General features: G+C 44.9%; 1 protein-coding gene across 4 annotated transcripts in view; it reads left to right on the top strand.

The window, feature by feature from the left end:
• The window catches only part of LOC119378953 (dual specificity calcium/calmodulin-dependent 3',5'-cyclic nucleotide phosphodiesterase 1A), a 524,884-nt gene that overhangs the window by 468,890 nt on the left and 35,640 nt on the right, over window positions 1-20,354 (top strand). For 3 of the 4 annotated variants that reach the window (XM_049411828.1, XM_037648058.2, XM_049411827.1), the window contains 5 exons: window positions 6,450-6,485; window positions 10,721-10,903; window positions 12,318-12,384; window positions 13,805-13,921; window positions 19,002-19,142. In XM_049411828.1, the coding sequence (XP_049267785.1) occupies window positions 6,450-6,485; window positions 10,721-10,903; window positions 12,318-12,384; window positions 13,805-13,921; window positions 19,002-19,142 (544 nt within the window). The remainder of the gene's footprint in view (window positions 1-6,449; window positions 6,486-10,720; window positions 10,904-12,317; window positions 12,385-13,804; window positions 13,922-19,001; window positions 19,143-20,354) is intronic. The other variant, XM_037648059.2, reaches the window with a different exon arrangement.

The following is a 20,354-nucleotide window of genomic DNA, read 5'->3' as shown; positions in this document are numbered from 1 at the left end:
GAGATGCCTGACAGCATGCGAGAAGTCCGTGAACATCAAGTGTCGTTTGACTGTATTCGTCTAATATATGTGCATGCATGCTCTACGCTTGTCTGTCGTGGATGTTGTTGCGTAGGATTTCGTTTTTGCCTTGCATCAGCCAACACCACTCTTTTAAGTTTTTTTTCATTTTTTTGCGCCACGGCGGTCGCATTTCCCCGCGTATATTAGAGCACAGGTTGTGCCACCTGCACCTGAAGTAACATTGGCTAATTCTAAGCGTGGCGTTAGATTTTACAAATAAGTATTGCTGCTTTATCACCAGGGTGAAGGACGCAAAAGCCGGCGAAGCTAGACCGCGATGAGATTTATTAGAGGCAAATAGCGGCGTATAGTCGGAACGAGCGATAATGCTTTGCTCCATGCTTCTAAAGCGGAGTGTAACTTGTAGCGTCATTGTTTTACAGCGTACAATTTAAAACTCACTGGTCTCGATTTGAACCAACTCTTCATCCTCACTATTCGTTGTATAACTGTTGAAACGCCTGACGAATCTCCGACATAGGGTATCCAACATTTTTAATCCATACAAGCGAGAAACGCTTCTTATCTGACTTTTCTCCTTCCGAAATTGTGTAACCCAACAAGAGCAATCAGAACACTTTTATTTTTGGTCGGATGTGCAGTAATTTGGATTTTCCACTTTTTATTCCTTTTATGCTGTCGACCATATCATTCTTTTTACCAGTGAAGAACGTAGTACGACACAATCCCACAGTTTGTGTTTTAAGTTGGCGCATCTAAACATACAGATTACATAAGCTTGAAGGAGTGGTATACGCTCGCTATTCACGCCATGCCAGAGAATCTTTTCGTTAATATACATTAAGCTTCGTGCTTGGCAATGAAAGAGAAGAGAAACTGACTCGTCGATTTATCAGGGCAGGTTAATTTACCTTCCCCACACGCTTGTCTTTTTTAAATAACTCGTGTCTTAGGAACTCCCGCATATCATGCAGTGTATTATAATGGAGCATACGAAATGAGGCACTTCTTTTCGAAACACACACCGTGTTTGCCCTTTCATTTTCGCTCACAGAGATGCCTAGGTTATAAGAAAATTTCTGTGCACTAAAGCTAGGACATATTATTTATTTGCCTTTCTGCCCTGTAAATGGGCACTCTTTTTAAACAGCCCTCTAATTGAAGGAATAGATTGCGATAAATTATTGTTTAGAATGCATTCCGATGAGGAGGGCGAAAACAAAAATGCTCCTATGTCGTTCTTTGTGTGCATGTTATTGCACTCACTCTCGCCAAAATTACAGTCGAGCTTCCCATAGCGGCGTCTTTCGTATCCCCTGTGTTGCATAGAGACGTTAAATCCCTTAAAATATTAACAACGATAATATTAAGTGGGAAGTGGTTAATCTTTCATGCCGTAGTATTCAGCCAAGTTCCAGCGCGTTGTTCATTAAAAAAACTTTGTTTACCTTCAACACACACTTTTCAGGCGCTATAATCAAGAAGCACATTGGTAATCCTGCCGCTTTAACTTACTTTATAAGGCGTATTTAACATAAAATTGCAACGAAAAGATTCTCTTCGCATGCATGAAATGCTCCTGCTTTGCCAGCCATAGTTGCTTTATTGTTCGCAATCCCATTAAAACCTTTGTTTCTCTAAATTAAAACTGTTGCTAACATTGATGGATTTGTCACATGTGTTAAAATGGGACCCTTAAATTCACACTTCACAGCAAAAAAAAAAAACACAAATCTTACAAGCACTAATAGTAGTTAGTTGGTGGGGTTTAACGTTCCAAAACCACGAAGCACGAATAGTAGGTATTTGTGCTTCCTAGATCGAGTGAACTGGCCTAAATTATTTTGCCTTCAGCTACATAAGGAAATAAACCACCATCTTCATTGAAGAGGAATATTTAAGGTGTAATTTTTTAGTACACAACTGTCGGCATTAAACTACGTGCAGCGCATCACCGAGTCATATATCTCAATCGCGTTGTTCACGATCATGATACATTAAATGAAAATTTTTGCGATTCTAATTGATCGTGGTGACACGCAGTATGTTTTTGGGAACTGGTACGCGCAAAATAAATTTGTGAAAGAAAAAGACTGGCGTAGTTGGTTTGGTTGATTTTTTTAAATTTTAGCAGCGCTAAAGAACGAACAGCACACAATTCGTATGTTGGCCATTGCTTAGCGCTACTAAAATGTGAAATTAAATTTGAGTTTTAATGAAATGACAAAATATAACTGGTATAATTGGTATACCTTCCAGTTCCTTTCTCGTCACATCCTGTTACCTGTCCAAAAGCGCGACCACGTCCGAGCGCTCGAATCATGTCCGAAAACCCGACCAGGCTCCACGTGTATTGCTTTTATCGCAACGTAAATTGTAAAATCAGTGAATTTGCACAAAGATTTAGACATTGACCTTACATTGTAACAGAAGATGATCGTAGTAACTGAAATTGCAGTCACTGACCAATTCTTGGAATGGAAGTGGCATTTTATATACACTGTACAAGTATTTCACATTCACACGAGGTAGATTAATTTATCCCGTCAATTGTTACCAAGTGATCAAGTAGCGACCGCTTGCATATTCACATAAAGTTCCTTTGGATCGTATTGACGGACCGAGAACGTTTACACAAGCGAAAACGAATCGGTGGTAGGTCACCAAATGCGACGTGCGCCATGATGGAGAATTTTATGCGCAAACATGGCGCGTAGGTAGGCTGGCCTCGTTGTTCTATTAAGTCATATGACACTAGAGCGGCTGCCCCCGACTCGGAGAAACCATTCTGCCTCTGCCTCGATAAAAGGCGCGTGTACCAAGGCAACAAAATGTCAGTCGTCGACGAAAGTTTCCTGGCTTAATGAAATTTGTGATAGTTTTGTTACAGCCTATAAGGTGTTGTTCTGCGCCGCCCTCTTTTTTGCAATGCGGGAAATCAATGAGGGTGGCTAAAGATAACTCATCTGAAGTAGTGCAATACGTCTCCCATTATTTGACACTGGTAATGTGCAATGCCGACACATGTGTCACGTTTGGTTTTATACCAGGTTTATGATGCACTTGTCTGCATTGAGCAGAACAGGCTCATTCTCACGACTGCGTGAGAATGAGCTTTTTCGAGAAACACTCGCGCTCACGGTGTCGGCGATCAGTGCGGAATTCACGAGAGACTTACGCCTGCCTCATGTGAACCGGCAGCTTCGAAATGTTTTGTCCCACAGAATGGCCAGTGACTGCGATTACAATGCTTTATTGAAGTGCCGCGAGCGCTCAACGTGCGGACTTCGGTCGAACATTTGCCCGCACAGCGGGGGACGCATGTAAATGTCCGGCGCGTCTTATCACCACGTCAAACACAAGTGTCGACTGCACCCCAAGAATCATGTGGCAAATCCATCGTAAACAGATTAACTCAAACCCTCCCCGTTCACTCATTAAACAAAAAAAAAAACGGAAAATTTAGAAACGCAGGTGTGGCATCGCGGTCTCTTCGTTTATGTTCCAGTTGTAGGTGTTCTGTGATTCTATTCCTGTTCCGGACTGAATTCCATAGGCTGCGGAACACACTGATGACCGTCGACGTGGCAACAATCGGTGTCTCCCATCCTTCCCTCACCTGGACTGCTTATCTTGAGCAGTTCTCATTTCATTGTTCGTACACTCCTGTTGATCCGAGCACGTTGGACCTGCCTGTGTTGGCGCTGCCGTCGCCATTCCAGCATTGCATCATTAACACGATGTATATCTAAACATACAAAATACTGTCAGAGAGAAGCAAAACCAAAGAAACAAAAACCTTGCCCTGCAGCCCGTCTTAGTAAGCGAGTCCTAGATCGTATACGAGGAGCTGACGAGACCGAGATACTACGAAAAGTCTGAATTAATTTTAAAAATTAGTAAACCCCGAACAAGCAGCTAAAAGCTTCGAGCATAAAAATTTCACACTGATATTTCTAAATTCGAAATTGCAGCTTTCTCTCTCTCTATTTATTATAATTTTAAGTATATAAGCTTCAGTGTGGTTTGTTATTCTTTACGCACAATGAATGAGATCAAAATGATATACACAGACTAGGTTTACGAAGTCAAAAACTGCAGCGGCACTCTCGTCCCAAAGTTGAGATACAACCTTAGGAGCATCGTTGACTAATCCAAACTGCAGTTCCGTTTTTGTTTAGAATTATAGTAGAAATCTGTAGTGAACTATTTACAGAAGCAATTGCTCACCGAGATGCTTTGTGAAAGCATACCAATTACTTTATGGGGTTTTATTTAGGCAATGTTGCAGCTCCTTACCTGGAACATTATGCGCCTGGTCACTTGCTCAGCACCCTGTAGGCTTTTCTTTTTCCTTAATAGCACACATCTACGATTTGTGTCAACTATCTCGATGACAAACTCCTCAGGCGTCAGCTCAGCGCCTCAGTCGTGTGCTAGGAGACAAACAACAGGCGATGCCATTTAACCGCCCTGCGAAAAAATGTCAGACAGCACCGGCGCCACTGGTGCTATTCCATCTTGCTGCCTCGTTTCTAGAGCAACCAATGAAAATACAGCAGTTAGCGTGTACGCAATTACTGAGTACAATATAAATTAACATGGATAGCATGCCGCACTGTAAAAAATAGCAATACCGTCACAACAGGCTTCAAATGATGAGATTTGACGCAAACGATGAAGCTCCAGTTTCGACTCATTCAGCCTAATCTGTTTTCACGCAGCATTTACTAACAATGCGTATAAATTCGTATGTAAAAGGGAACCCGCTGTGTTCTCGTGATCGAGATAAATGTTGATCGTGAAGAGAACCTTAAGTTCTAATTGTAAATTTTTATAACGTTGCGTTCAGGATTAGGCTTCCTTTCTTGTCTCACTGTTGATAAACTGTCATATGGCGCGACATAATGCGAAAGCTCAGTTATGAGCGTTACGCAGTTGCAGTTTAGACGAAGGTAGCATCACTGCACGCTACTCGACACTGATCGTCAAAGCGTACAAAGGTCGTCGCAAATGTAGCTTGCTCTGAGCTAATCTCATGGCATATGACAGCGTCTTTCTTTCCTCCAATTAGCCTTTTTGCAACCAAAACACATTCTATATGAGCACATTTAAATGTTCAACAGTACTGGCACCCACCATTAAATGAACTCCTCGTCGCGTAACCGCGCCCAGACACGACAAGTGACCGTATGACCAAGACCTTATCTTAATGTAAGAACCTTGCAGAATACTGTGCACGAATTTTATCAGAACCGGGAACAGAGATCGCCGAGAATTCGATGCAAGCCTCTGTCTTCCATTAGATTTTCTAGCGCCGTGCAAGCAGATTTCGCTCTATTCTTGCACAGCAGTGGCTCTTTCACGACAGGGATGATGAACATTCGTTTTAGCGCCACTAGAGCCTATAAGTTGGTCTCGCTAAGGTTATTAATGACGCCTTGCTTGTTTATTCAAGTGCATGCGTTTTGGGACCAAACAGAGCATTCCTCTCCGTCCCTTCGATATTCACGATGAGAGAGACAGCGAGGAATTGGATCACTTTTTCAGCAACATGAAAATGAATGCAGTGCTGGAATAACGGCTTGAGAATGGCGCCACCACGTCTGCTGTACATGCTTTCTTTTTTCACACGTCTGCTTCCTTTTCCCATCAATGATCTGTGTGTCCTCGGAACCCTGTACTGCACAAAACTCTTTGCACGTTTCATCCTTTCATGCACCTGCATTGAGTCCGTCTGAGGTCCTCGATATGGTGTCACATCGTTTCAACTTCTGCACAGATGTACGTAACTTGTGTACATCTGCTTTTGTCCTATGTAGTTACCTGTATGCAGCACACGTGCTGGTTCCGAATATCACTGTGTGTTCTTTTTTCCTTTCTGTTTTTCCTTTAATAATATTGCACTGGTACAGCCCTCGTATACTGTACATATGTGGCTTGTTTGCTGCGCATGGTTTGCATCAAGCAGCCTAGGGTTTCTCTGTGTGCACTGAGAGTAAACCTGCAAGTTTCAAACTAAGCGTGGTTAATTTAATTGAAACTCTTAATCCTATGCACTTCGTTTTTTTTAGACAAAGAACTTGAGCTTTACTGAGCTCATAGAAATTATATTTTCAGCTAATGGTACAGAGGCAACATCGCATATTTTGTGCATGAACCACAACGCTTCGGCTCTTCTGCTCGCAAGCTACAGATATTGCACTTAATCTCGCAGTGAGTAGTAATCGAAGGCTTTCGTACAAACACGTGTGCTTGCACTGTTTAGCGTCAAGCGGTGCCTTGTTTCCTCTTGTCGTGCCCAGTGTTTTATGTTGTTGACTTTATTTTTTCCCCACTCCCAGCATTACCCTATGTTTAACTGCAGTTGCCTGTTGCTTGCAAGATGAAAGCTTACACTGCCTTGTTTCTTTTCGTCGCTACAGCGGATCGTTTTCCAAAGGTGCTCAGTCATTTTTTCGGTACGCATATATTATTTATTGAATTTCTAGATGTTGTGTCCCGCCCGTATTCAGAAACGGTCGCGCGGTTTCGCTGATCTAAATGATATTGAAAGTGCGTAACGTCTTCTTCACACGCCATTAAAAGAAATAACAGAAAATGATCAGTTGCAGAGAGGGCACGTTTTTGCGTTCATTCATGATTTGTGTCCACCGTTTGTTCACGTTGCTTGCATTGCCGAGAACAGCAGTTTTAAGACCACGGAGGTCGTGAATCAAACTGAACGTTCTCTCCGCCCAAGCTCTCAGCCTGAGATGGAGCAGCGTGTCAAGTTGATCGCGCCTCACAGATGCCGGCGACAGCTTTTACAGCCAACCCGTGGCCCGTAAACTCTTGTTCTCGGTACCACAATAAAGCGCTTCACCCTCAAGACATTTGTCGGCAGAACGGTCGAAGATCGGAGAACTTGTTTAATGTACGCGCCGTCGTACGCTGAAGCGAGTCTTCAATATATAAACATACGCATTTTGGCTAACTAGTCATCGTAGTTCTGGAACAGATTGGGCGCAGAAAGGACAACATGTAAGGCTACATAGCAGGACAAGTGGCTTCTGTCCTGTCCTTAGTATTACGTGCCATCTTGTGCCATTCGTTTCAAGATAAACTTTCACCAACTAGACCAGAAACAATGTCTGCTCAAGTCAACGTAAAAAATGACATACATATTAATTAGATTTTTCATCGTTAAAATAACTGACCCCGGAAGCTTATCATGCCCTAAAGAATGACGCGTGGTGAGTTAACTGATGGTGTTTAACAGCATGCGCTCAAGAAAAGAAACAAAAGAAATGTCAGAAAAAGTCTGCTTCTGAATTCTCAGTGTTCTCAAATTAAAGCGAGTTTTGTCTGTTCAATGTGCATACTCTCTAGATGGACTGATGTCTGCTCCCACCGACTTTTTTTTTATACACTACTCGCTTCACTTATTTGTTTGTTGGTTTATAATACAAATTAGATGTACGAAATTATTGTGCCATCATTTTATCCCTAATGCGAACTTGTAAGTTTTCAAAACGAGTCGTCCACACTAGCGTTGTCACACCAATTCGCGTGAAACAGCGTTACCAGAACAACGTCGAGCTTTCTTTTATTGGTCACTTAACATTTTACTAACCCGCACAATAATGCAGAAATGCGTGTAAAGTGTGAGTTAAATATGTTCTCAGTGGCCTTTTAGCATTTTCTGATCGAAACGATCACATTATTCAGGCCCTTATTCGCTAGTAAATCGTGACAAGTATTTTTTCTAAGTCGACCGAAACATTCTCCTTCCCCCGCCCTAAATAATATTAGTGCACCCGACTTAAGCGTTGTTACTAAATAATCTTCATGCATACATAAGCAGCGTGGTGTTATGCTGTTTCTGAATCTCTGCATTAAACGTTGCTAACCGTTTTGCAGGGAATATGAAATGAAGTCGTTGTGCGTTCGCAAATATATATATATATATATATATATATATATATATATATATATATATATATATATATATATATGTGTGTGTGTGTGTGTGTGTGTGTGTGTGTGTGTGTGTGTGTTTCGAGAAGAAGACGACAACCGTGTGCAACACAACCGTACTAACGTTTCGTTAGGCGATCTAGCCTTAGAGTTAACAGTTCGTAAATTTATGTTTCGCAAGTTTGTCGTCTTCTGCAACTGCAAGTTCCGCTGGGTCCATTGAACTTCATAGAGAGATGGGAGGGTACCCGCTGCGCAAGTGTCATGAGCGTGTGGTCATCATTTGACTATCAAAGGATTAACAGATTGATATTTCAAAGTATAATTGTGAAAGCGTGAAAAAAAATCGGGTGGAACGCACCCTTGACGTCTATACAAGCGAAGTTTTTTTTGTTTTTTTTTTGTTTTTTTTTAAGTTTTGGAGAATGGCGGAGTCATTTAAACGCGACACTTTGCATGTAAAACGTGCAGCCTCTTTATTCACACGTCACGATTCACATGTTAGGGCATGAAATTCAAGAATGTACTATATGCCTGGAAGTTACGGCGCTGCTGTCGGCGTGCAAAGTTACAGCGTTGATTCGCCGTAGTACACAACTGTTAGTCGAACGCCGCAATTGACCGGGCATTATTAGTATTAATGAGTGGTGCGGAGAAGGCACTACATGTGTGGTTCAAATTAAGCACTAGTCAATAAAATGTTATATATGTCGTAGCACAATATTCGTGAATAGTGGGAGTGCGGCGTTCGGCGTCACTGTGCAGTCGATAGCGGTCACTAATGTCGAGAGTAGAGGAAGAAATTCTTCGCTTTAAAACCAGCCTGTACATCGGCCGACCAAATTGCGCCTATGCATGTGCCCTGCGTGCGATCTATCATTTCATGTGCTGTCGCGCACCCTGGAATTTAAGAACTTATCTGGTCATAAAGAACACAACAGTCTGCGGTCTGGAAATATTCGCCTCAGCTAAACCGCGCCAGCTAGGATTCGTACTTAGGACTATAGTTTAGCATAGCGCATGCTATTCGGCAAAAACATGTGGCCCTATTTCTTGAAAACAGTTACTGAAAATGAACGACACATCTGTAACTAAGCATGCTGATCGGGTCATTTGCAATTTCCTGGAACATTTCAGACATTTGCACTTGATTTCTAAGGCCTGTATTATACTTTTCCCCAAATAGCGAGTTCTGTATTGAAGGACGCGTAGATGTGCGTGGTTCTTGGACTTTTCATAGTTGATGTACCGGGATTTCTTAGCGCTTACTGACTATTTTTTTCTCAACAGGGAACATGCATTGATTGCTGCATCGCGCCTATTCGTATTTAGTTGTGCTCCACGCGTATACGGATAAAAAAAAGAAATTGGCGTGTGACTTGCAATACATAACTGTACATAAAATATCTTGCTATGTCGATGATCGATGCCGACCACCTGTATGCGAAAACTACGCGCCCGAACGCTTTTGAGCTGGATGCTTAATGTGCTCTTAACCATATTAAACAATGCCTAAAAAAATAAGGTAATACTTTATGTAGAGAAAGGAGGAGAGGTTGGCCTGGTGCCTCTACCCTGCTACTTCTCACCGGTGTAAAGGGAAAAGGGAGAGACAGTGGAGTGGTAGATGCAGGTACGATGAGAGGTGGCTGTGGAGGATGGGTTAGTGTACACACCTTCTCCTTTGCGCTAATGCGCTGTACGCGCAAGGTTCTTCACATCACAGCACATGCTCTAGAGACGAGAATCTAATCCTGTTTCACCCAGAAACTTCAATAGGCACTAGACCGCTAAACCTCTTAAAGACAGCATATTTTCTGCCATAAAAGAAATATTTAGTGATTCCTAGGCATCAAATTCTGCTTCACAGCTCACCACCGCGCCGCGGGGTGGTCGTACATACGCAGATCAGGGAGACGAGCCCCCTGCTCCCATCTACTTTCGATCATCGCAAACTCTTTAAAACAGCAGTTTTAAAGAGCAGTTAAAAAGTAGTTTTAAGCAGCAGTTTGAAATCAACAGTTCCACTCAGTCTATTGAGCTGTTTCAAAAGCAACTGAAATAACTGTGCTAGGTTTTTCGAAATATAGGGGGATTTTATCTGCGATTTCGAAATGCTTTGACCTTTGATCATTTGATAGTCAAAGATGATGACTACGTACTCAGTGACTTTGCTCAAAAGGTATACACAACTCTCAGCACATACTTTGTGCGCTAATCGCGTAACAAACTTTTCTTCGAAGGAGCTCTTCACCTGTCGTTTTGTTCTTCCGCCCGTGTGTGCGTTCGTGCGCATTGGTCGAGTAGGCGTTGAATAGTATGCGTTAATCACTGATTAGTGCGGACGCATAACACTGCTAAGCAGGTACGCAGCCAGGATTTTATTCCGGGGGGTGTCCGACCCTCTATGTGGTGTCCGTGTGTGTGTGTGTGTGTGTGTGTGTGTGTGTGTGTGTGTGTGTGTGTGTGTGTGTGTGTGTGTGTGTGTGTGTGTGTGTGTGTGTGTGTGTGTGTGTGTGTGTGTGTGTGTGTGTGTGTGTGTGTGTGTGTGTGTGTGTGTGTACACACGTACAAACGGAAAATATTCGGTGGGGGACACCCAACCCCCTTTCTGGCTACGCTGCCGAGTACTACATGCACTCTATGCGATCTGCACCACGTCCTTGTCTGCGACCGCATAATAGCGTCACTTGGAGCGCGAGCGCAGGGTGGTTGAAAACGACTTGGCGGCCTGCAGGAAGATGCTGGACGAGGAGGATGACCTGTCAGAAGTGCAACCGGATGCGGTGCCCAATGAAGTGCGAGAATGGTTGGCGTCCACCTTCACGCGTCAAGCGGCAACGCAGAGGAAGCGGTCGGAGGACAAGCCACGGTTTCGTTCTGTGGCCAACGCAATCCGGGCAGGCATTATGGTTGAGAAGTGAGCACCTTTTATTATTTACCGTTCCTTGATGTCGCGATACAGCCGCCACGTAGCCCAGTGGATGTTAGCCCGAAACGTACTGTCAGGCAGAAATTTGGGCATGAGCTTTTCTCTCTCTCCTCTCTCTCTCTTTTTGCTATTTTCGTTACTCCAGTCCTTAAGATAAGATCTGAATTCATATTTTAAGTGCATGCATTAGGCATGATCCCAGTCTAGAGACGCTACGGTTGTAAAACTTGATCTAATGGAATTACGTATAAAAGCGAATGAATGTCGCTTTGTGAACCATGTCCATTCCGGCAGCGCGTACACGTGGCAAGCCCGAACAGTCAAGCCGCTCCGTTTTCAGAAGTAGCCTATACCTGACGAGCGTCTGTTGTGTACCGGCAGGCCAGTAAGAAAAAAAAAAGAAAGAAAAGACGAGAGTTTGTTTTCACCTTTCTTGTCCCTTTGTGCTCTTGAAGTGTTTTAGATGCGAAGTATCTTAAGGTGGAGCTCAATCCGGTGGTGGTGGTGTGCGGCGTGACCACCCTTACTGCGCATGCACATACCCTCTCCGCACACCTCCTCTCCACTCACCCTCTCCCCTTCCCCTCCCCCTCTCCGCTTCCCTTTTCCACTCTTCCTCTGAAACGCGGGCTAGACATGCCGAAATTCTCTCCTGCGCAACGCCGCGATGAGCTCGAGCGCATGCGCGTCCCCTCCCCTTCTCTTTCCTCTCCTACGCTGCCCCCCTCTCGCCCGCCTGTCGACCGCGTTCCCCGCTCGCCCTGTGAGAATTAACGGCCAGGCTAGATGGAAGATACGACGCGCGTAGCGTCCCTCTTCGCGTTCCACGACGCGAGGTCGGTAGCATGCCCAACGAACGCCAACGGAACGCGATCGTGCAAGTGCTCCGGCTTCGCAACGCCTCATGGTCCCCTTTAGCGGGAGATGGTGTAATTTCTTTAATTCTCCAACGTTTCTTTTCTGCTACTGAGGAGTCCGGTGTTGCAATGATATTATACTTCAAAAAATTTTTGCAGATCTATCAGTATTCCTGTCTGAAAACGAAGTAGTCAATGTCTTTTTTTTTTCCTTAGAATTCACGATGAAATTAATAATCTGTGCCATTATTAGCGATTTTGGTAGTCTGACCGAGACTGGCTGCCACAGAAACCTCTAGTCGCCCACCATTCTTTTATTCGCTGAACGTGTCACTCGTGAATCGCTCTTCACATTTGTATGAAGCGCCTATCGCGCTCGCAGTTAATGTGATTCTTCCGTGCTGCACCCACCAAAATGTCGAGTTTTTCACCCGCCTAACTGCTACCACACATACAACACCGTGTAGTAACTGAGAAGTGAAAGGTTGTGCAACGTTAGAAGTGGGTGCTGGTAGACATCATATTCTTTATTTTTGTTTGTTTAGAATTTACCGACGGCTGTCAAGCTCAACGCTCCTGCAAATTCCTAATCACCTTGCAGCTTTACTCAAGGTGAGTGAACATCTCTGTTCGATTTAGAAAATATCCATCTTATTCGTTTCTTGTCTGATGAACTAGTGATCTCAAACAAGAAAGTATAGGCACAGTATGTTGCAGGATAACTGCGTGCATTTGTGCGTTTGGACGCAGATTACTCGAATGAGAAGATGTGGATGAAGTCACGAGATTAAAAGAGAGCAGAAAGGTCACTTCGGCAAAGCTTTTACAATGCGTTCGCTCTTGTTTACAACCCAATTCTGCATTTAAACTCAGCCGCTACAATGTTGTGAATTGTCTGCGAGCTATGTGTATTTTTGACACCGCGTATTACTATGTCTAAGGGCAGGCTTTCGAAATTAAAAAATAATAATACAAACGTAAAAGCAATGTCTGTAGTTGTCTTGATTGATCTCCGTTTACGACGGTTCATTACTGGCCTAACGTCGTTCGCGTCCCATATTAAAGCACCGGCCGTGGTGGCTCAGTGGACTTATGATGCGCTGACCGCATATCATGAGATCGTAAACAGGACTGAAAAAATGCCCCCGCTTTGATGATTCGGTGCATGTTGAAGAGCGCCGCATAGCCTGCATTAATGTCCATCTAAAAATTTGCAGGGGATATAGGCTATGCCGGGATATACGTAGCGTTAGCAAAGGTTCAGCTGATTATTCTGAGCTTTCCAGATTTTCTAGGATTAGCTTGATTGTCATGCTTACTGCTGCTCCAATGACACACACACGGTATACGTATTATGTGGCACATGCATATTTATTTTTGCTCAACGTCAGGTTGCTTCTTCATTCTTCGTACGCTGAACCGCTAATTGCCAGGCAACTACTTCGAGAGCCGATGACATAAGCTTCTCGGCTCTTCTGCGCGGTTGAGCAGCATTTGCGCTCTCCTTCTCCATTGCGTTACGCACCTGCAAACGCCAGTCGGAGGCGCTATCAAGCGGCACCAGCGCATTGTCAGACGGCGACTGCACAGCGAAGGCGAATAGCTGCGCGCGCCATGGCTACGACGTCACCCCTCTCGAATGCGCAGAGCAGCAGCGGCGAGTCGCGCGCGCCGGCGCCAGTATGTCTGCCCGGCTACAACGCCACTACTCCCGCTCTCCGCCACCAGCAGCGGCGAGCCGCGCGCAGGCGGTGGCGAAGAGCGCGTCGAGATGCCGGCTCCGCGCTGATCCTCGCGCATGCGCAGCACGGCTCATGACGATCCACGCGAAATCGGCTCCGGCTAGGCAAGTGTAGCTAACGCTACAAAATAAACGTAGTAGGTACCGCGCCCTCTGCTACAGCGCCTCTCGTAGACCAGGTCTATCTTCGAGACTGCGAACCACTAAATTTTTGTAATTGCATTGCTCTTTCCATTCGCGGGGCCGATGTGTCAAAATTATCCTAATTGTCTCAACTTTCCTTCTCTACAGTCTGTAGACGACTGGTGTTTTGATGTGTTCAACGTGAACGAGGTGGCAAATGGACAAATCCTGCGCTATCTGACATACGAATTGTTCGGGAGGTATGGGATTGTCCACAAGTTCAAGGTGAGTCTTCAAGCATGCGATCAATTTTTGCGGAAAACGTGAAATTGCTTTAGTACATCCTTGTGAAAAACCACCCCCAGTTTTAGGGCTGAAACTAGATGTGACTTGCTGACGAAGTTGCCCTTCTTATTTCCTGTGGCTGAACGTAACATAGGGTAGAAAACGAAACCTTTCGGGTGACAATGAAGCTCGAAGCAATAGTGTGGGCCCGTTATTTTACAATCAAGGGCATGTTTTCTAAACGTTGGACACACCTACCGCCCTAGCCACCATATACTGCAAAATCGACACCTTGTCGTGCGGTCTTTGTGCTGTCGGCCAGCGCGCCCTCTGCGCGCCGCAGCTCACGCACGATTGCGAAGCGCTTCTACGCGTGCTCAAGGTAACAAATCAGTCGTCAAGGGCACCTAACTTTCTTGGTTGTACAGACAAAAAATTTGTATTGGTTGTCGACAACAATACATGGAGGTCGGTACTCTTGTGAAGCTGTTTTCAAGACTTTCTTTTCGAGTTCTCCTTTCAACGATATTAGAATTTGTGGTGCTCAAGTATACCTATATCACGATGACGAAGTAATGACGACGGCGGGGCAAAGATGAAACGATCACAATGTAATGTGAACGACAACGTTTTCGTGTCGGACCTCAGTCCGAGCTTACGTACCTCATCTCATCGTCACAGGATAGCGCGCACTTACAACGGGGACAAAGGGAGAAGATCACGACAACACAAACGCTAACTTTCAACTAAAGTTTATTCAAGGAAAAACGGAAAAGAAGAAAATAACACAAAATACCGCGCATGCGTCACTGCGCAGAAAACATAACTAAATTATAAGCCACACATAATATCAAAGCCTAACAACATGGTACTTGATAACCAATCTGTTGACCGTTGCAAGGCGATAATCAGTGTGGCCAAGAAAAGACATTTCTTTGTCTGTTAGTGCCAATGACGTCTGGCTTACACATCTATGTCCTTCTTTTTTGATTTGGAAGGCCTCACAGATCTCCCTTGTAGTCTTGTCCTTGTGACGGAATAAAACTGTGGTGCCTGTGAAATCCGCGGAGCACCCGCAGTCCCTGCAATGCATGCCAAGGTGTGTCGAAAATGTAGGACCTTTAACTGCATTCCTGTTCATTGAGGCGCAGATTCAGACATCTGCCCGTCTGGCCAACATAAACGTGGCCACATGATAACGGGATGCTATATACGACTCCCGAGGCACAAGGTACGTGGCTGTAGGTGTGGTTAATGCTGCAGGCTTGACTGTTCCTAGAACTCGACTCTATGCGTCTGCGCATCGCGGGGCATACGCCGCGTACCTTGTGTTCCGCAGAAAACACCACCTTCACCTCATGCCGGGCGCCCACCTTTTTTAGACGATGTGACAACCCAAGCACATAAGGTATCACGGCGAAGCTTCACCTTGTCATTTACCTTTCGGCTCCGTCACGCCTAGCTGCTGCCCTGCCATAGATTCTTTTAGCTCCCGCAAAAGCCGGCTACATGCGAGAACCGTCGTCTGGTTCGGGTATCCCGCCTTCCTAAGTTTGCTCAACTGAACATTAACGCTTGCTTCCATCATGTGTTCACATGATTTTGTCAGGGCTGATGGCAGAGCAGATATAGCTATGCCATTCTTAACAACCTTAGAGTGGGCCGACCGGTAATCCAACAAAGGCTTAACGCTCCGGGGACTATATTGCCAACAGATATGACCTGAATCAAAAGTAAGCTTAACATCTAAAAACTTTATCGAACCATTAACAGCAGTTTCTGTAGTGAAGGGCAATCCCATGTCCTGCTCTCTAAAAACCTTTAAAATGTCAATCATCCTCGATGTTGCCATGCCCGGTTCGGTAAAAACAATGTAATCATCGACGTACCTAAAAATGGTCCGTGCAAGGCCGCAAAGATTACGTTCCACGTTTCTGTCAATCTTTGCCAAAAAAAATGTTAGACAAAACCGGAGTCACTCTTGATCCGATGCATATCCCTGATCTTTGTACAAAAACGCCTCCTGCAAACCCGACAAAGGTGGCTTTAAGTCGCCTCATCTGCCGCCCTGGGCATTCGGTTTACTGTATATGTCCGGTGCCGCTTTCCATTCCGTCCGGTACCGTACAATCGAAGATAATAGAGTCGTTTAGCTAGTTAGGAAATACGGTACGCAAATACGGTAAGGCAGTACGGTAAGGCTCCTCCTTTCCCGCTCGTTGTGCTTCAGCCGCTCCCAGTTCCAGTGACAGTGCGTCCCCCGAACGACAGTTTCCTCGTTAACAATGCGTAGACTGACAGGCAACAATGAGGCGTGACAACCCCACAGTAATTTTTGAAAAAAGTTTTTGTGGTGTTGGGGTGCCTTCACCGGCAAAAGCACAACCAGCGGGAAAGGAGGAGCGCTACCGTACGGCCTCACCGTATTCGCGTACCGTATTTCCGTAACTTGCTAAAAGACTCTAATGTTGAACTTATCTCGTGCCTCCTGCTGCCCTTCTCAAAATGGTATTGCGGGCAAGTTTTTAGGTATATTTATCACGTCGATAGAGTTTCCGGATGACTGCTGCAGGGCTTGCACAATTCCGTTGCACGAGAGTAATTGTCAGCTTCAAGTTACTAATTATCGTCCTGCGTGAATTAGGTGTATACCATACAAGCTCCTCAAGGACATTTTAGCCAAATACCTCAATTCATTTCTCAATCGGAATGACATCGACAGCAATAAACAACACAGTCTTCACCGTGGCTAATTTCCACTTGTACCACCCACCTTGCAACAATAAATGACGAGTTTGCTCGTGCAGCCGATGTAGGAGTATATAGGAGTATATGTTGATGCTGCGTTGTTAGTCACGGCCAAAGGCTTCGACAAGGCACTCACGTCAAGCTAGTATCCAAAATGGAGGCACTAGATGTGTCACCGCACGTTATTAAATGAGTCGCATCATATATATATATATATATATATATATCTCGTGTGTGTGTGTGAGAGAGAGAGAGCTGATATGGAACAGTCGCCTCAGTGTGACTGTACTGAAGAAAAGGAGGAAGCCGACGCGGTTCGGATTGCTAGACAGTCGCCACCACGGCCGCCTTTGCTATAAGTGTAATTATATTATAAATAGACTTGTGCCTAAGCTACACGTAACATTATTAAGGCGAATGCTTTATATGTCTCATGACAAAGGACCACGTTGCGAAAGCCTGGCTTGTCCTATAAAAAGACCTAACAAAGCTAAAAAGCCTCGAGCCACCCGAGCGCCTCGTGGCTTCATGTGCGCGGGCTGGGCGTTCACTTCGTCTTTGCGGCGTTCGCGTGATTAAATTTTTTTAATAATTGTCTCTGCAGACATTTTCATAAAGTTGTTCTCTCTCTCTCTCTGATGTTCGTGTGACTGGGCACATGACCACCCGCGCCTCGGGGATCGAGGCGCGCGAGCTTCGCGTTCACTTCGTCCTTGCGTCGTTCGCGTGATTAAAAAATAAATAAACTGACGTTCGTGTGACTGGGCACATGACCACCCGCGCCTCGTGGATCGAGGCGCGCGAGCTTCGCGTTCACTTCGTCCTTGCGTCGTTCGTGTGATTAAAAAATAAATAAACTGATGTTCGTGTGACTGGGCACATGACCACCCGCGCCTCGGGGATCGAGGCGCGCGAGCTTCGCGTTCACTTCGTCCTTGCGTCGTTCGCGTGATTAAAAAATAAATAAACTGACGTTCGTGTGACTGGGCACATGACCACCCGCGCCTCGTGGATTGAGGCGCGCGAGCTTCGCGTTCACTTCGTCTTTGCGGCGTTCGCGTGATTAAAATAAAGAACGGCGTTCATGTGACTTTCACTTCATCCTTGCGAAATCGTGAAACCGAGGCGATAGAGCAGAGCATTAAGAAGACGATCGCCTGGCGATGCAGACGTCATAGAAAGCTTCGCCAGAGCGGCGCTGGCCGCTTGGAGAGTATAAAAAAAGCGGCGTTCGCGTCGACTCTGCTTACTGATTCTGACGTCTATGGGAGTGAAATCCACGAAAAAGCGAGTAAAAGCATGACTATGCATATATATAATAATAATAAAATCAAATTTACTGAGTAGTGAGTTAATTAGTGGAAGTTAATTGGCGAAAGTTAAATTGGTAAATTTTTTATATGATGATAATCAAAGCAAATTGAGTAAAGAGTTAATATATCTATAGTGGAAGTTAATGATAATAAATTCTTGACGTTGATATAAAGTTCGCGGTAAAATAGCCACACCGGATTACTTTCACTTCTTAGTCGTCTTAGGCGAATGCACAAAGGACCCGGTGAACTGTTTTTTTTTTTTATCATAATATCGTTCATGCTGTCGGCAGAACCAACGCAGCATACAGAAACATGTGCAGAACGTAGCGAATAATAAAGAATAACTGAGCCCGAATATGATGAAGTGCTTGGAAATCCTTGGGTGGATTTCTGGCAGCGGCAAGCACCCATGTGAATTCCAAAAAAAAATTTTTTGAATTGCTTCACACAGTTTCGCTATCTTTGATCTATACATATGAGCTGAGTCTTTCTTCTTGTTGTCTGTCTTCTTCTTCTGCGCTTACCCCCGTCTGCCCGGCAGTATTATCGTCAATATTGAAGGATGGAACTAAATTCCTAGCCAACTATGCGGCTGTGCTTTATAAGAACACTGTGAAAAAGTACATGTGCTCACATCCCAGTGCCTAAAAAGAACCATGCGAGTGGTTTACACCATGCGAGTGCTTTGCGCGTTGGTCATTACGCATTTGCGCTTTTCCCTTACCCGTGGTACCCTTGTTTGCTGTGTGGTTGCGCAAGTTAGTTCAAGTGACCCAGTTAGGTTCGCAGAGACTGAGGAAATGAACTCTAACAATGTGACTGCGGTGGACATGCGATTACACCTCGATCTCGATGCGCCGCTATGAACTCAGCACCACCTTCGATAATGTTGGAGGCTTTCACTATACTCAGCCTTTCCTCAAAACAAGTACCCAAAAAGCGTGTGTGTGTCGGAGTTTCTCATTTATATCTTCTAATATAAAAACATGTACCGTGCTTTCTTTTTTTTTTTTCAGATATCGTCAGCAGCGCTAGAGAATTTCATCACTGCTGTGGAGCAAGGGTACTGCAAATACAAAAACCCCTACCACAACAACCTGCACGCAGCAGATGTCACCCAGACCGTCCATTACATGCTCTACTCAGCAGGCATCGGTGTAAGTAACAATAAAGCAAACATACGTTACAAAGTTTCCTTAAAGTACTCCTGAACCACCTCTGTAGAGCTCGGTGAGTAATTACACGTCGCGCAAAGCAGATGCTGCTGTGAACAGCCCAGCCAAACCTTGCAATTGTGCGCGGTAAGTAGCGTTTACAAGCGGAGTGCGCAGTTGCCACTTTCTCAAGTTCCCTCTCTTCATACAGAGGCCCATCCTCACTCTCTTCGGAGCTGCCCGCGCTAGCTCTATTTCGACATAGAGCAGATTTCTAATATTGGCCTATAGCTAACATAAATCAAGAGCAGCGTTTGGATCAGGTGCACTTCTTGCCGCGGGGTGGAGCCACGTACCGGCGCCGCGCTCTATAGTGCACTAAGATTACACAGTAGCAACGCTAGCGCGCAGCGGAATCACAGCAGTTGTGAGAGAACTTGTTTCATAACGCGCACTCAAGCTCATTACGCGCGCTGACGTAGCTTTTCTCACTTGTGTCATTCTTCCATGTGTAGCTTCCAGCGCGCTCGTCGGGACGAAAGGAGAGAAAAAGCGCTGGAAGCGTGCGACAAATCTGTGTAACTCTCTCGTTCTTGACGGATTCGAAAACTTTGTGGCGACAATCGATTCGTGAGGCAATAAACTCCGATATTGAGGTCATTAGATATTGGATGACTACTATAAAAATTGTTTCAGGACCCCTTTAACACAATTATCAGAAACGGTTTACTTTCGTCTATATGCTAAAAACGAATGGAGGGGGAGCAGCATATCCGCAAGAATCCTTTTTATTTAGACAATATTTACAAAAGTAGGAGGATTTATTGTCATTAAAATTTACTCGAATCTATGCACTCATATTTACACATTTCGGAACTCGTTGACGAGCTGACATAGCGGTTCTCGAGGGAATAATGTATTCGAGCAGGGTGTTCTGTGGTGGGCATGCTACAACCAACACCTCGTTATGAACTCAGTACATGGAGCAAGGGTGCTCACAGGAGCGCTTGTTCTGTCCGCTTCTTGTCTGTGACGTTTTTCGCGCTCTTTTTTATCCCTAAGCATAATGAACCAACTCGCCCATTAACACATCATCGGCCTGGCGACGCCCTGTAAAGGGTGCACCACCACAAGCATTACTCGTTCTGTGGTGAAGCTGCCTAGTCTGCTGCCTGTGGTGTCGCTGGTCTTTTCTGCTATGTCAATAAAAAAATT

This window comes from Rhipicephalus sanguineus, chromosome 1 (genome assembly GCF_013339695.2).
Source record: "Rhipicephalus sanguineus isolate Rsan-2018 chromosome 1, BIME_Rsan_1.4, whole genome shotgun sequence".
NCBI lineage: Eukaryota > Metazoa > Arthropoda > Arachnida > Ixodida > Ixodidae > Rhipicephalus > Rhipicephalus sanguineus.
The sequence above is the reverse complement of the archived record's forward strand: the minus strand, read 5'-3'. Positions and strand labels throughout refer to the sequence as shown.